The sequence below is a fragment of the Drosophila arizonae genome, chromosome 2 (genome assembly GCF_054131065.1).
Source record: "Drosophila arizonae isolate 15081-1271.41 chromosome 2, UAZ_ARI_1.0, whole genome shotgun sequence".
NCBI classification, from domain to species: Eukaryota; Metazoa; Arthropoda; class Insecta; order Diptera; family Drosophilidae; genus Drosophila; species Drosophila arizonae.
The window spans coordinates 10275148-10292963 of record NC_142922.1 but is presented as its reverse complement, the minus strand read 5'-3'; the positions used below and the strand labels follow the sequence as shown (position 1 = coordinate 10292963).

The following is a 17816-nucleotide window of genomic DNA, read 5'->3' as shown; positions in this document are numbered from 1 at the left end:
TACATACATACGTAGGCTGTCTGTTAAAAACTGGCTGCTACGAATATATATGCAGACTGCAGTTTTCTCTCAATGGGTGCTTTGGTTGCATTATTTTGCATTTACCCTTACAAAATCAACAATAGAAATACGTTTGTACAATATTATATCTATAATAGAAAAAATCTTAAATTGATAAGCTCTTCACGTAAGGAAAGATTTGCGTAAAGATTCAAATAATCAATTGCCTTTTCTGTGACAGTGTAGCAGACAGCTTCTGAGTGCTCACAGAACCGCAAGCAGTGTGTAACTGCTTTGCCAACTGTGGAGAAAACCACATTCGATGGCTTTTTAGTTGCAGCCTAAACATATGCTACGCTTTAAATTAGTTTTGTGATGCAAGCGGATAATATATATGGAGTCTAATATTTGTAAATGGCATAGGGTGCACATGATTTATAGTCTGAATTTAAACTATTGCATACTTTTTTGCGCAAGGAATAAAACTAATAAACTTTTTCTCAAAATTAATAAAAATAAAAAAATTGATAAATTTACTCCTTTATGGAATGCTGAATCTCTTTATTAACTTGAATTGTTTCTAAGCAATTGTTATGTTAGCATTGGTTAGCATGAGCTTGTACTATTTACAAAAGCCTATCACTCCCCTATCCCCGCATCCGTGCATAGTTTTTATCGTCCGAATCGCATGTGGCCGTAGTCATCAAACTGTTCATCGTTGCCCCGCTTGCCAAACCTCATGTGGCCGTAGTCGTCGAATCTCTTTGGGCGCTCAGCCTCCTCGTTGTTCACCAGCAGCTCCAGTTCGATGGGAATTTTGGAGTGAGAGATAGGAAAAAACCGTGGCCCGTAGCCAATGGATCTTTGGTTGCGCCTGTTGTTGTTACCAAAGTGCGTACGCGCAGTGCCAGCTCCATTGACGGTGGAGTCGCTGTCCGACTCCAACTTGGGTTCCATATTGCGCCTTTGCTGCTCCTCCTTGAGCGAGTCCAGGCTCTCAGCGTACGAAGGAGAGGGCAGGATCAGTAGCAAGTAGACTGCGAGCACAACCAGAATGAGCGCACCCGAACAGCGTCCGGGACTCTTGTAGGGCAACATCTTTACAATTGTCCTGTCGCTGACTCAATGCCAATTCCCAGCCAGGCACATTCGCTTTTATAGCCAACTCTCCTTGGAGTCCTTCGGGGCAATATTTCTACTATTTAATATTCCGCAGCTACTCGCAACGCCCTAAGTGAAGCCGCTACATCATCATTTGACAGCTGATTGACGTGATTGAATAAAGAGAGCAAATCCTACGCTACCTGAAATATTATTGAATTTTAATGCAGTTAGATGGCTCAAGGAGAAGAATAGAGTGAATTGAAGGAAAACATTATTATTTCTTTTTAGCCTGTTGAATAGATAATGCTCAGATGAGGCACAGAACAACGTATTCAAGGCGAAGTTAAAGAATTATACAACTTGTTTATAATACATAGCTTTATATAATTTATTTATTCATTTAATACATTCCCTAAAGCATAACAAAAAATGACTTTGACTACATTCATTAAGCATGTGACCTTATAGACAACATAAATAGGAAATTGAGAGATTACATAAATATTTATTATGTTTTATTGATATTAAACTTAAGTTGTCTTTTGTCAAGAATTTAGTGAGCCAAGGTGAACACATCCATCCCTCATCTCATTCAAGAACCGAGCTTTTAACTCTCAACAGAGATTCATAGATATAAATGTAAATATAAAATCAAATTTCAAGGGCCAGCGATGCAGACGATTTTCGAACAGATCAATTACAAAGTTGTTGAAGGCGTGTGACACGACTGCTCGCCTCTTTTTTGGTGGGTTCATTGATGACAGGTTTAATTAAATGTGTGTCGTCTGAGCCTGAGCCAGCCAGCCGTAGAGCTCTGCAGAGAGAGGGAGAGAGAGAGAGAGGAAGAGAGGGAGAGAGAGAGAGAGACGATGGCGTGTCAAGTGCCTACTCCCTCCGATTGACCGCATTGAGCCGTTTGGCTCTGCATTTGTGTTTGTGTTTGTGTAAAAAGAATGCCATTTGCTGACCGGATTGTCCGCATTCCAAAGATTCAATCGAATGGTAGACACACACCAATACACACACCAATAGACACACACACATACTAGTATATAGTGGTACATAAAAGACCAAATTAACAGCTATAGAGAAAAGTATCTACGAGTTTATCAATAAACAAACCGCAATCCATAGCCGCAGTCGCAGCCCAATGCAACGGTTTGTAGACTTGGACAAACACACACACACATCTATATATACATACAAAGTCCACAACCAGTCTCAGAGAGTGCAAAAAAATAACACAAGACACAAATAAAATGTGAGCATAACAAAAGCCTGTGGCAAGAGACGCGCATTAGAAACAAGACAAAATCCACAAGACAAAACTTTGTGAGCCGCACAGCCGGCTCATCTTGGACACCGCTGTCCACTGGCCACTGTCCACATCGGTGGTGGTGCTCTGTGGTGCTGTGGTGCTGTTGTGACGGCCACAGCGCCAACGACAACTTCTTGCTGCTTGCAGGTGTTTCGAGGTCTCGATTGCTGTCCACGCAATTCAGCGGAGCGGCTCTGCGGATCGGGTTTACACGCTCTTGTCACCTAAACACCTATATATATGTATATCTATGTCTATATATGCATGTATGTATATGCATATCATTAAAAAGTGTGTGTGCTTCTTAGACAACTTCGGTTGATGTAATATGAAATCGTATATATGCAGCCAAATGAGCTTTATCTGTTTGCTGGCATACTAAGTTGATTAGCTCTTTCTTCACCTCTAGCCAAATAGCCCGCCCTATCGCATCTGCTTTTTGTGGTCTGTCAGTTTTCAGCTTAGCATTCTGTGTTCTGTACGTGAGATACATAAAGCGAATTCATCCGCTTGATATGACTTGGTTAGCAGCACAATCAGTTTAGTTAGCATCACCTGCATTTACAATTAGATAAATGGGAAAATGGGTTTTCTGTGGCAGGCTGTGCCATCCATTTCCCCCAATTTATGGTGGCCCTCGGGTGGGCCGGCCATAATCGAGATGCATTGGAGACAGCTTATGGTGTGGCATGTGCGCTCAGCGATTTGCCTGCTTGACCAGCTGCCCAAGTCGGCGTTGGTATTCCAGTAAAACTGGAAATGGAAAACATTTTCTTGCCGCATTTTCTCGTTGCATAAACGTGGAATTTCCATAAAGCTAACGACGCGACGGCTGTGCCGCTGACACACACTCACAGATACACACACACAGCCGCCGGCCAGCCCGAGGGATGCCCCGTCCTCCCGCCGAGCGGCTCCGTACGCGCTTTTAATTGAAAATCTCTTACGCAATGCGAGGGGCAGACATATAACTCCTGAAAGTAGAAAACATAAAGCCGAAAACAGCAAACTGAAAACTGCAAACTGAAAACTGGAACTGCCAATTTTGATTTATACGTTAAGCGGTTGGAAAAATATATGCTTCGCGCCTGGCGGCAATTAGGTAATACGCGCATAAAGGTAAATGGCTATTGGTGCAGGTAATACGGGCCATACCGCCCAGCCCAGCGCAATTATTGTGGCCAAAATAAAAGATATATAATATATAAACGAGGACACTGATGCAATTCGCTTTTGGCCTTTTGTGTGCTTATAAAATGCTTGGGAATTAACCTGTTCACCTGCAGCACCGCATCTGCCTGCCTCTCTGTATGTGTATGTGCGTGTGTGTGAGTGTGTGTATCCGTATCGGCATCTGTGTTCGTATCTTGTATCTCTTAATATACAGCTCACACATGCTGCCCCCCTTACCAAGTGGAAGTTAAAGTTGAGCTTGAATTGCGATGATCTTTGCTTTCGGCATTATAAGTAAGTAGCGCCGACTCAAAAACTGGAAGTGAAATCGGAATTGGATTCGCTTGCGGCTCCATCCCTCTCTCTTTCTCTCTCTCTCTCTCTCTGCTTCTCCCCTCTTGCTCTGCCTCTGTCTCTGTCGCTCTGCCGAAATTCTCAACAGTCTCGAACGATTTCATCACTCAAAATTCGAATATGCACATAAAGTATGCTCGCTGCAACTTTCGCTTGTTTTACTTTAGTCGATTGTTAACAAAATATTCGAATAATTTGTGTTTGAACATTTGTGTTTGACACGAGGCCCTCCCAAGCCTAAGCCCCGGCCCGGCCTCTGGCATGCCATATGCAAATATGAAATCTGCAGTCAGCGACATGCCAAGAATTTGCATGCAAATTCCATTGTGCGACAGCCCATATGCATTGCCTAGACTCCAGCCATACAAATATGTATATATATTATAGATCTGAGCATAGGCTGAAGTAATATTCTGTAATTCAGCTGGTGGGAGTCTGACTTCACCCACATACACTGCTCAAAATGCAGTGTAAATATATGTATATACTTTTACTGAAATGCAAACTAATTATACCCTGAACCCATTTTCAATGGGAAATGGTTTTGTTGAAATGTATGTAACAGGCAGAAGGAGGTGTGGCAGACCCCACAAAGTATATATTAATATTCTTGATCAGGGATATCGCTGATCTTTTTTATCGATAAAAAACCTTATCGAAAATCAGCTATAAAATTATGTCTCCTACATCTTTTAAGCTACCGTCTCCAAATTTTGAATGTATATTGATATGCATTTTATACAATTTCGGTTTTTACCCTCCACGCCTATATCCACCCCCTCTCCATCACCTTTGTAAAAGGCGTATTTCAAATACTAAATACTAAAAACTTGTGCTTTGGCAAGTGTACGCATATTATTGTGATAATTACGATCTGAAAGTTTCATGAAGATCGTAGGTCCACAAAAAAAGTTATTAGACAATTAAGTTCTCATAGTAAGCGCACACTGCAGCCCATGCGTGTTTATGCGTGGGTGCTTGTGTGTGTATGTGTTTGTGTGTATGCATGTGTGCGTGTTTCTTCTGTAAGCAGAAAGATGCATGAAATAGCTTTTGCTCGAAGGGTTCAGGGGATCTCGTAGTCGAGCAGTCTCGACTAGAGCTTTTTAGTTGTTTTATTTGCTCCAGTTATAGCTTTAGGAAATATATTATTTCGACCAGATATACACACATGTGTACTGCATGCGATGATTAGACTAGTTTGACCTTGGGTTTATAAGAATGTTTTTAATATTCAGGGACATGCACTTGACTCGAAATATTCAAAAAAATAAAATAAATAAATGAACCACAAAGACGATTTGGTATTCGATTTCTATTTAAGTTTTACTGTATATGATTATATATACTTCATAAGTATGTAATCTTAAATCAGCAGAAATAAATTAGAATTACATCAATTTTCTCAGTGTATAGCGGCTGTCTCTAGGCTTCACTCACGGCATTTTGTGCTTCCCCTCCTCTACAAGAACACCCGCTGTGCCAATCAGTTAAACTGACTGACTGATATATGCATATACCTATACATATATACACACATATGCCTATACATACATATGCATCTATGTATGCAAATAGCTGATATTTATTCATGTTGTGCTCCACGCATGCTAATTGATTGAGCCGAAGGTGTGCTTGGGCCGAGCCTCGCAGCCATAGTCGAATTTGATAAAAATAGAACTTGGCTTAGTAGTGGCTAGTGGAAATCGAGTTTGGGCCAGCTCTCCATAGGTGTACGAAATAAAAGAAGCGTTTCTTTAACATTTTATTATATTTATTGTACACATATTTCTGTATATTTGTCTGTATTTATGATTAGGCATATCTATTACATCTGCGCTTTAACATGCTAATATGGACAGATTGAAAAAACAGTATTATTAGTAGGTATATATATTTATATATGCATGTGTGTATGTGTCCGTGTATGTGTCTGTGTATGTGTCTATAGCTAAGTGTAAACGCTTTCAACTAGCTCATTCGTGAAGATATTTTACATTTGTGCTCGCAAATCTCGGAAACAGAAGTTTTTCTCCAGCTCTCAAGTGTGATTTATTTATTATTATATTATTCTACATTATGTATTATAATCGGTTATTTGTTGTCTTTGCTTTCATCGGAAAGGTTTCTCAATAAATGTTTTTTTCTCTCTTTTCTTGTTTTAGTTTTCATTATATTTATATATATATACTTAAAGTATAAACCTAGTAAGGCACACATATTCATTGTTGATAATTGATTTTGATTGCAATATCGTAAACGATATTCGCTTCGAAATTTGGTTACCCAATCCTATCTGAAGTCTATTGCTGCAGTACAGCTTGGTCGCTCTTTTGTTTAACTGTTGATTCGATTCCATTTCTAAGTTGACCAGCATCGCTAAAATGTTGTGTAACTCTATATATGTATATATATGATCGTACGTATATATATATGTATGTGTATATATGTAGTACTTCTAGTCCTTGTCAGGTGTAGACTGCCTGGCTTGGCTGCTTATCTGCGCGGCTTGCCGAAGCTACTTGCGGGGCCCAGTGGGCCGTATATCGCATGCGGCTGATGCGGATGAGCGTGTGGATGCGCTGGACCCGCTGCTCCGTTCGTCATGGCAGACTGCTTGCGCTGCAGCGTGGCCGGACCGGGGGCCACTTGGCGGCGCTCGCCGTCGCTGAGGTCCAGGCCGGCCACCATTTGTGCAATCTCGCGCTCCTTCTTCATGTCCGGTGGATTGAACTGTAAGCTGGCCAGCGAACCGTGGCTGCGACTGCGATGCTCCTGGCGTATGGAGTAGCTAAAAGCACGCTCGTTCAGGTGACCCTTGCGGCGATAGATGCCCGTGCCGCCTGGCGACGGCGATTCGGCGCCCGAGTTGCCCGAGTCATCCAGGCCGTTGCCCATGGAGGCGGCCATCTTGCGGCTGGACATGCTCAAGGGACGCGGCTCGCCGATCATTGACTGCGCCATCGGCGGCGGCGGCACCCCGCCCATTGCCTGCTGGTAGGCGTAGATGGGCGGCACAATGGGCATGCCCACGGGCATGCCGACGCCGCCGTTCTTCTTATCCTTCTTCTTCTTTTTGCTGGTGGAGCGCGACGGCTGCAGCGTCGCGTACTGCTGCGGCAGCATCATGGGTATCTGCAGCGGCGGCAGGCCGGCCATATGCTGTGCATGCTGCATCTGCATCATGTGCTGCGCATGCGCCTGTGCCTGTGCATGCGCATGTGCATGTGCATGCGCGTGATGCGGCGGCGGACCGGGCGGAAAGCCGCGATGACTAATTGTGTGATATTGGCGCGCAGCGTGCGGCCCGGAGATGGGGCCATAGATGACGCTGGCAGAGCCGGGACCTGGTCCCGGTCCTGCATGCATTTGTGTGCGATGCATCGCCGTCGCCGGATGCATGGGCTTTGGTCTGATCAGTGTGCCCGACAAGCTCTGGCTGCCGCTCGACTTCGAGGACTTCTTCTCGCGCTTCGTCTTGCGCTCCTCCTTGACTGGCGGCGGTGGCACATCGATGGGCGTGCTGATCTGACGAGCGCGCAGCGGCCTGCCCAGCGTGGACGTATTGCCGGCATACAGCTCATAGGGACTCTCCGCGGCGCCAATGCTGTCCAGCTGATCCTGTGAGCCGCTCCACACCTTGTGGTTCTCATCGCCATTGTACACAGATGCGTCGCCATCATCCACGGTGACGTTCAGGTCAGCGCTGCTACCATAAACTGCAATTGAGTGAAGAAGTTGAAGGAGTCTTAGTATGGCTGAACAATTAAATACTCCATTAATTGTCTATGGGTAGCTCTAATTCTTAAGAGTTCATCGAGAGGAACTCAGAACAGACTCTTCTGAGTGATTAACCAAATTGTTAATGGATTGATGAGCTACTCTCAAAATAAGCTAGAAATGCTAGACAGAGAACTATAACTCCTTTTCATATGTACTTTTTGTATAATAAATCAAATGAATAAAAACTTTCTTCAACACATCAAAGATCAATTCTTAAAGAGTTTATCCACAATCAATTGCATAAAAGTTCACAAAAGATTGTGAATTGATTTCAAATTGAATGATTTGGGTAAGACGCAAAATAACAACTCTTAACTATTTTATATAACATACAATTTATAAATAAATAAAAAAAAACAACTCCAAGCTAAGAACGAGTTTGGACGCAATCGACTGGGTGATCTGAATGCAGCTCTTGGGTTTCACTCGATAGCTGGTTGACCTTCGCGGCCAATGGATGCTGTCCAGCCAACTATTAATGTCCCAGAGGGGGCCAGAGCTGGGCGGGGGCCGCACTTGTCTCACATTACGGGCCGAGCCGGGCAGTTGAGGCTAAAGCGCTGATTCATGCGCCAAGTGGCGAGCGCTGGGCCCGGGCAATGGCATTTCCATTAGCCAAAATGCTGGAAATTAGCCGAGCGCGTCTAATCCAAAAAACAAATTTAAATGAATATAGGCCAAGACCGTCAAGAGTCGATGGCAACGGCAACAGCAACAGCAACGGCGGTCGCATTCAAATGAATCGATTGTGAGGCAATTGAATGCGCTTCGGTTCGACTTTGACGACTCTTAAGTGTTCCCTTCGCACGTACTACGTACAGGTGTGTATGTGTATGTGTATGTGTGTGTGACTTGGTCAGTTAGGCAATGCGAATATGTTCGACAGTTACAGATACACTTATGTGTATCTATAAATATACTAACCACACACACACACACACACATGCATAGACATTCGCGATGCCGTTACTATCGAGTTGAGCGTCGCCTTTTGTCGCAGCCGATGAAGGTTGGCGCGGTTCTGCAGCGCATTTGGGCCATGGCAGCAATCACAGCACTGGCAACGGCAAACGGTTTTGTAATAAATAACGGTAATTTAATAACTTGAGCGCGGCGGCTACACACCTGCCGCCAGCCAGCGCTGCGCCCCCTTCGCCCTAGCTTCCTGCCACAAAAAAGCAAAAAAAACAAAAAACCAGCCCAGCCCCAGTCGCAGTCGCCGTCGCCGTCGCCGTCGAAGTCGCAGTCGCCGTCGCTGTCGAAGCCGCAGTCACCGCCCAGTCCGGCAGACGACAAAAAGCGACGAGTCAGTTTTTCAGCATACTCTGCCAGCGAGCATTATGAATCGACTATAAAATACGGTGATATATGAATATTTTCTATAACTTTGTACTATTATAAGCAAGTTAAATATGTAGAGTGGAAGACTGTTTCTAACTTATATGCATCCAAATATATTTAATAAAATTTGTCATACTCAAGTATGTAAATTTAAAATGCTCGAATTTATTGTTAGCAAAAGACTATCTATGCCTTTAGTGTAAATCTGTGTCAGCAAGAAAAACTGAAATGTTTATTAAACAAATTGTTTGCTTTGTTATGAAGAGTATTAGCAATTCGAGCTCTCAATAATAACTGTTCTTTCTAGTTTTTAATCTTATATTCATTTGTTGTTAGTGTCTGCCTTTGTAGCTTCGCTTCTTAGCCATGCCATAATTTGGTTTGGTTCCCCCGCTCTTTTTTTTTACTTTTTGCTATTCTGCTGTGGCTCTGCAGCTCTTTGGCTCTTTTGCTGCTTTGTCGTCGCTGCCGTTGCTGCTGCTGCTGCTGGCATGAGAAATCTCCGGTCGCGTTGGGGTCTATTGACCCCCGCCGAGACGCGGCCAACGTGCTCGACTGACTGACGTTGAAAATGAGAGCGAACTTTTTGGGCACTGTGTACGCCCCCCGGATAGCTCCCCGGCTAGCTGAAAAACTCTACATAAAAATCGTATTGTTTGAGCGGAACTGGCTGCAGACATTGTGGGAAACGCTCCGTTTCAGTGGCTGTTTCTTAATTAGCAAGCTTTTCACATGCCCAAATGTCAAATGCATTATATCGCATATATACGAAATGTCCAAGAGAGCCCATTTCGCCAATTCTCACATAAATTCTGGCATTTGGCTCTGCCCCGTTTTGTATATGGATCCATATCTTGGCAACTTTCATTTCTGAGCTCGATATTCGAAAGTGAACTTAAGTGGTTTTTACTGAAATTATATTTCAGTTTCAGCGGGTCGCTCACACTACATCTAAGACTTCATTTATCATTCTCCATACGAATTGAAAGTGTTGAAAATGTTATTCTTAATTGTTTCGGGCAGCATTCAAAGCTGAAGTTTCCGACACGATTCAAGGCAAAGGAATCCATAATTATTTCAACAGAGTCATATTGATAAATGGCTTATATAAATATAGGTGAATAAAAACTTTCACAGACTCCAAATATATCTAAGATCTGAGGCTAATCTGACTGGAACCATTTAAGAACTTCCTTATTATAATTATGTATCGAAGTGAAACTCTGCTTTGATTTGGTGTTTAAGCAATCCATTTGAGGCATTTACCTCGCCGCAGAGCATAATCTGCGTAAACGCTTTGCGGAAGTCAATCAAATTGCTGAGCAATGTATCAGCCGGGCCGGACCGAGCCATGACGGGCAGCTGGCTAGTTAGTTGGCTTCGATTTGTAATGCTTGGCAAAAATGCAAAGCTGTAGCTGGTAATTACACTTCCAGTTGCAATTTACGCTAATTTCGAGCTTGGAGCGTGGAAGTTGATTTACAATTTTTAATTGTTTCGCATTTCGCTAGCTGCAATAATTACGTGAAATTGTTTTAAACAAGTCTAACCGAAGGCCCCCTCTTCTTTCTTTCTCTCCCTCTCTCTCTCTCTCTCACTCTTTCCCTCTCTCTCTACACTTATGTCATAAGCAATGTGCAGTGCTATCCGCAGCGCACTCCATTCACGAAAAGTAAAATTAATACTCTCACTTAATGTGGCGAGTGGCCTCAGCGCATGCGTGCGTGAAAATTGTATTTCCACGTTTTGGCTGGGGCTTGGGCTGGGCTGGGCTGGAGCTGGACTGGAGCTGGAGCTGGAGCTGGTGAGTCATTGCAACAAGCTTCAATCGAAGGCAATTCATGCCACGAAATGAGAACTCCGCTTAAACACAATGTATCTTAAGTTGGCCAAAAAACAAACTGTTGGCATTTAAGCGCATTTGCCATTCAGCTAAAACATTCCGAGCGGAAAGGGGAGTGCCAGAAGCCCAAATAGCGCCTTTGAATTTCAGTTTTGTTTTTGTTTCTGTTCGATGCTAAAATGGAGTCGCAATGTGGCTTGGAATTTGCTTGTTGCCTTTGCTTGCCATTTCGTTTTCCGCTGTACGCTGTCTGCTTCCCGCTGCCCGCTGCCCGCTACCTCTTGCCTCTTGAGTCGAGCTCGTGCTGCAGCTGCACGGCCAGAGCTTCACTAGGTCGCGCTGCCAGAGCTGAGTGACTAATGGCAGAGCGAAGCAGCACCTACAAGCCCATAGATTATGAGTTATTCATATATGCTTGGGCGAAAATTGAAATGGATTGGGGTCTGGAGCCAAGTGTGTGTCGCCAGACACATCCCACCAGACAAGACAATAAAGATTGAAAAGATTTTTTGACATTATTTTCCATGGAGAAATCTGTCATCTGGCGTGAGTGCAATCACAGCAAACTCCACTGTGACTTGAGGAATTACTGATACGATCTAGATATGGGTGAGTACACTGGAATAAATGGGGAGCCTATAAAATCTAGATTGAGATAAGTAAACTAATTAACAAATCATTTCCATGAGCAAAGACAAAACAAAGTCTAAGAAGAGTGCATAGATAACTTGATAGAAGCTCTATAGAAAGCGAAATATATTTTAGAACTTATTAATCCACTTGTAATTGATAAGCCTATAATAATATATTGCACAATAACTGTAATGACATTCAAGCGCATGCTTTATAAGAGCTACTCATGAATATAATAACTTAATTGCAACAAATTTCGCTCAATTCAAATACAGCAGAGTAAAGGTAAATCAAAGAGATAGAGAGGAGGAGGCAGCAGAGGTAACAATCGGTATATATAGAGAGAGAGAGATAGAGCTGGCATGCAAAGTGGGTCAAACTCTGGAATTCGCTTTATTTTTCTCTCCTTTCTATGCTAGTCCAATCATTGCGAATAATAAAAATCAAATTTGTGTAATCGAGCCATGCTTAAATGCAATTCAACATGGCAACAGCAAAGATTGACCACAACAACAACAACAAGAAACTTTGAAAAAATGTTGCAAGTCAACGCGAAATGTTTGCCGAATGACTGCAACATGCAACAGAGCCAAGTCATTCAACTGCAACTGGATTTCGGTTAATGTGCCTGCCACTCGCTTGTCTCGTCTCCCTCTCTCTCTCTACCTCTCTCAGTCATCGTCTCTATCTGCCAAACTATCTATGGGTATATTTCACGCTCAATCTCAGGCCAGCTTCTTTGCATAATAATAATGGAACTGCAACAGCGATGCAGCAACAGCAACAGCAACAACAACAACAACAACGGCAACTGCCACTTGTGATCGCTGCTCGTAATAGTAGCTTAAAATGTTGCACTGCCGCTCCTAGAGATGCCGCTCGTTGCAAGCGGAAGTTGGAACCTGTTCCCGCTTCTCTTGCCGCTGCGCCCACCACTGTTCGATATTTCAGTCATGGTCAAGTGGGCATCCTGTTATTGTTGCTGTTGCTATTGCTGTTGCACGTCAATCAGCAACTAGTTTCCTATGTTGATATATATGTATATAGCTCTTTTTTGAAATATTTAAAAACTATATAAACTTTTGCTGCTCAAAACTGATTTCCTAATAGAATTTTCATTAGCTGATTGCATCACGGCCAGCCAAAACAAGATATTTCCCTCGAGCGCTATGTAGGTCAAATTTTGGTTAACTGTGCCGTTGCCGAAACTGGAATCTGGTCGCCAACAATGTGCAACTTGTTTCGTTATGGTATGTCTTGGTTGTTCGTTGTCTGTCGCCGCTCGTTGCCATTTAAATGGTACCACAAAATGTGTGGACAAAGCCACCTGCAAATTGCTTGAATCAACATGCTAGAGGCGCGGCCAGCAATCGAAGGCTGCTCGCTGGAGGCTGGAGGCTGGGGACGGAGGCGATGCCAAATTGTGGGCCACTTGGTTTATCAATGGAGCTGGAGTTAAACTGAGTTGGCCAACAATTGGCAGCTGAGGTCGCTGCATAAACTTGACTTAAACTGAGCAACAACAGCAGCAACAACAAATGGTTATAGCTCTCGCTTTAGCACACTTTCAAGCCATTAAAATGCAATTGAAATTAGTTGATTTAATTAAAAAATAAATGCGAGAGTGAGAGAAAAGCAATTAACTGGCTGCCAGAGATTCCTTTGCCAGATGCCACACAGCCTCAATTCGCATCGAGAGCAACAATGAGCGGCAGCAAGACCTTAATCTTGCAGTCGTCCACAAGCAAATTAACAATGTTAATTAATAGAAAATCTACAGCTGAGCGAGATAGCTCAGAAAGAGACACACTATCACACACATTCACACATGCACACATGCACGCGTGTGTGTCTGTCAGATTTTATCATATCTAAATAAAGTTTCACTTGCTCACACGCTCAAAATTTAAGAATCCCCCCCTCCCCGATCTTGCTCAGTTAGTCACGGGTCTGGCTCTACTTCCACTCGATTTCACACTTCCCAGCAAGCCCTCAAATATATATATATACATATGTGAATAGCTATATGTGTGCGTGTGTCTTCCCACCACCAGCTGAAGCAAGAAAGTGGCTAGCAGGGCAATAACCAAGTCGACTCAAGACCAAGACCAAGTCCAAAGCCAAGCGAATGGAAAACAGTCATAACAAAAGTAAACCCTAACCCAAAATTTTCTCACGCGTTCATCTCAATTTATGTGCTCAGTGAGTACATAGAAACGTATAAATATATATATTTACGATCATGTGTGTAAGCCTTATCTGTGTGTGTGTGCAACCCCCTCACGACCTCAACTTGAATCTGAAGCTTTGCGTTGGCGGCTCCGACGTCCGCTAATCTGCACGCGACCACAGTTCCTGCCCAGCTACTTTGTGAGTGTGAGTGTGTGTCAGTGAGTGTGTGAGTGAGTGTATTTTGCAATTGCACTTGGAAATGACAACAACTGTGCTGGCTGTGGCCGAGTGAAGGCTGTGAGAATGCCGCAGAAATATAAATTATGCGCCTGCCTCACGGCATAAACTCTATTAATTAGCGTAGAGCATTAGGCGAGTCATTCCATTTGCATATTTAGTTTGAATGATATGGCAAAAGATCGTGTAATTTCCTTTCTCGCTGCCACTCGCGGCATTTATAGCCAATGTGGGGCTAGAAAGTGCTTCGATTCGGATTCGGATTCGGTTTATTGGTCGTATTTGTATCTATTAACCATGTAGACAGCTCAGATTTGACCAGGGAGGAGTTTGCAGGTCGAAAGCGAAATGCGGCTAATTTGCATGGCTCGAGTAGAGATCGGTTCGAAATACATTTAACGTGGCAGCGGCTGCTGCTGCTGTTGCTGCTGCTTTCCTCAGGTCTAGCAATTTACATGCTAATTATCATAACTTTGCTATAGCCGAGACAACTTCAAACAACTTCAAAGGTAGTCGTTGACCAGGCCAACAACTGAAGGCAGTGCCATAAAGCAGCGATTTCTGTGCCTCGACGAAATTTAAATAAGTGGAAAGTGTTTAAAACTCGGCAAGACAACGCTCTAGCGGCTGCCCGTAAGTGTTTCTCTGTTACCAGACACCGTCAGCAACATCGACTAAATGCTCAGGTCTGCCACTTGCCGAGCCCTCCATCAGTCATCAGTCATCAGCCGGTTCGACAGTCCGACAGTCTGAGGAACGTGCATACGAACAAATTGTCAATAATAGAAGATAGAGAAGAAAACAAAAACAATAAAAACATTAAAATACCTGTACTGCACCCAAATACTTTCGACGCTGTGACAACATTTTCTATTTTTCAACAATGTCTGAGGCGTGTTTCAATGAATTTGTTTCTTTCTTGCTGTCTTTCTTTATTTTCTTTGCACATATTGTTAGACAGCAAGTGTATGTATGTGAGTGTATGTGTATTTCAAGGTGAGGCTCATCTTTTGTGAATACTTTTTTGATAAACGATTTACCTTCAATTTGATTGCTGTTTATATAAAATTCAGTTCTGTTTATTGATATTGCACAAGTAATTATATAAACAAATCTGATTTATAGTCTTGACAAATTTAATTTTGAATTTCCAAGCTATTCTACAAGATTCTGTTGCAATGAAAACCCTAAAGAGATTAAGTAAATTTGTGTAACATCTCTTTAGATTAATTGAATCATATGACAGACTACATCAAATACAATTCTGTAGTCCCATAAAGTCTATATATTTAGAGATGAACACATCTATCTCATTGAATGCATAACAAGTTTCATCACCAATTTGTTAGACCCTCTGAAAGGGCATACAAAGCTGTCTCATATTAGCTGCCTGATTGCTGAGATCATAGCCAAGATGGGAGACAAAGCAGTTGGCGTTTTTTTGTTTTTATTTTTATTGTTGCTTTTGTATCTTAGACTTTTCTAACGTTTCGTGTCGGTCACATGCAGCTAATTAGATGACATGCCAGCTATACTTAGGCAACTGTACCTGTAGCGACTAGCTGTATCTGATGGCTGCTAAAGATGGGGCAAAAATGTTCTCAAGGCGCTAGCTGACTGCAAAGCGCTGGTGACAGCTCGCGGAGGGGCGTGGCCAAACGAAAGACTTAGGCAACAAACTTGAGTGCTGCAGTTGAGTGGCATGCCATAATATACTTACAATTTTTGACTGATGTGTAGCCCTCGGCGGCGCTGCCTGTGCTGCCGCCATTCATGCCCAGGCCCGAGCCGTTGAGCACATGTCCGTTGGATGTGCGTCCCAGGCTGTTGAGCGTGGTGGTGCTGCCGGCACGCGATCTCCAGCCGCCCTGTCCGGCCAGATGATGGTGGCCGTTGCCATGGCCGTTGGCCAGGCCGACGCTGGTGAGGTCGCCATTCGATTTGCTGCCGGCGCCGCTCTTGAGCGTGCCGTAGACGCTGCTGCCGCCGCCGACAGTGCTGCCCGTCTCCAGCTGGCGAGCGTACGAGTTGTCAGCGTAGGCATGGAAACAGCATCTGACTAGAGCATTCGCGGCCGCCTCGCGCTTGCAAATGAAGACGTGGCACTCGAGCACCTTGATGCCGGTGGTGCGACGCAATATGGCTGCAAAGATGGGCGGGTGCTGGGCGCGCGGCATGCGAGCGAATGGCGAGTCCAGCGGCAGAAACTTTGGCTCCGGATTGGAATTGCCGCGCTCCGGTATCAGCACTTGGCGCACCGCGGCGCAGTAGTGCAGCGACTCGATGGGAAAGAATCGGGTGATTTGCTTCAGATTCTCGTCCACATTCTCCAGCAGGATGCCATTCGACCAGACGCTCAGCCAGCTATCGATGCCCTTGGCGCCCACAGCGCCCTCTGACGGGTAGAGGCTGCGCAGCGGCTCCTGTATGCCCTGCAGGCCGTCCTTGCTCTGGCGGGGCACGGCGCTGCCCAGGTACAGCACGCGGCAGCGGCAAATGGGCGTGGAGTCGCCCATTGTCACAGCAGCAGTAGCAGAAGCAGCGACGATAACAAAACAATATGTCTTACGTTATGCGCGTTCTTTACGTAGCGTAGACAACGTAGACAACGTAGGCGCGCACCGAGACCGAGCAATGTGGATTTTCTGGTTTTGCTTTATATGTATGTTAGCCACGTACCTACACACACAGGTATGCCTACCAGTGTGTGCGTGCCTGTGCGTGTGTGTGTGTGTGTGTGTTTGTGCTTTGTGGTGTATTCAAGTGTGGTTCTTAAGCCGTCGCGAGAGAATTTGTGCGCTTAGGTAAGCGGATATTTCTTACACAGCCAGTCGCATTCACTAACAAAGCACGCATACACTTGCAACATCACACACACACACTCTCCCGACCATAATATCAGCGAAAAACACACGCGAACACTTCACAAAACTTGACGGGGTTTTTGTTGTTGTTGTTGTTTTGCTTTTTTTGTGTGTTTTTTTTTTGTTTTAGAATTTTCGCTGGATTTTGTTTCACTTATTTAAATGAATTTCGAATCTCGTTTCACACAGAATCGTTTCGTTTCCGCCCCGAGATGATTCTCTTTGGCACTCACTCACGGACACTTCTCACACGTTCAATCAGGTTGAAAAAACAAATATGGCGTCATGGGATTCTGGGTTTTGCGGTTCCGTTTCGCACACTCCCTTGCGCCTACATAGACCTCAGCTATATAGGCTGTCGATAATGCAACTGAGTTTCAATTAAAAGTCGTTTACTTTCTGCTACAGCTGCCTCTTACAGCTCTGCCTCAGTGTTCGCTTGCTGTCTGCACTCAAAGATATGCGGTCCGCTCGAGACTTGCGATCGCGACGGCGTCTCACAGTGGAATGAATTCCAGCAACGCGAGCGGCGGTCTACGTGGTCTTTTCTGTCTGCCTGTCTACGACTTAACGCTCTACGCTCTACGCTCGAGCCCGTCTCAGGTAGAGAGTACCTGTTGCTGCCCACCAGCTGGAAGGTGCAGTGTGCAGGTAGGCAGGGCGCGATACGAGCACTGTGGATTGCATTGCGAACTTAAGGTATGTTTCACTCGCTCTCCCTCACACACACACTCGTTCTCTCTCTCTGAGTTTTGCTCGCACTCTCAGCTGAATCGGTGAGCAACTATTTGCCGAGAACGATTTCTTTGCAGAGCTAGAGATTACCGGTTTTACAGCTTTGCAGTCAATAATACATGAGTCCATTTTTTGTTTGTCTCGCCAAGCGGACTCGATCAGCCGGCTGAGTTCTTTGCAGATTAGAAACGTCTATAAATTAATGGGCATCGTTTAATATGCTGAGAGGAGAATTTAAAGCAATGCTTGCTATTTTAAC

General features: G+C 44.2%; 2 protein-coding genes across 2 annotated transcripts; both read right to left on the bottom strand.

Moving 5' to 3' along the window:
• Window positions 1-540: 540 nt before the first annotated feature.
• On the bottom strand, window positions 541-1141 carry Dsk (Drosulfakinin). Its single transcript, XM_018000022.2, has one exon. It carries the CDS (start codon window positions 1096-1098, stop codon window positions 673-675), a length of 426 nt encoding a protein of 141 aa, XP_017855511.1. The 5' UTR covers window positions 1099-1141; the 3' UTR covers window positions 541-672.
• A 4560-nt stretch (window positions 1142-5701) lies between these two features.
• LOC108608580 (uncharacterized) lies at window positions 5702-17378 on the bottom strand. Its single transcript, XM_018000016.2, has 2 exons — window positions 15679-17378; window positions 5702-7668 (listed from the first exon to the last, which is right to left on the bottom strand). Exons 1-2 carry the CDS (start codon window positions 16472-16474, stop codon window positions 6446-6448), a joined length of 2019 nt encoding a protein of 672 aa, XP_017855505.1. The 5' UTR covers window positions 16475-17378; the 3' UTR covers window positions 5702-6445.
• Window positions 17379-17816: the final 438 nt, after the last annotated feature.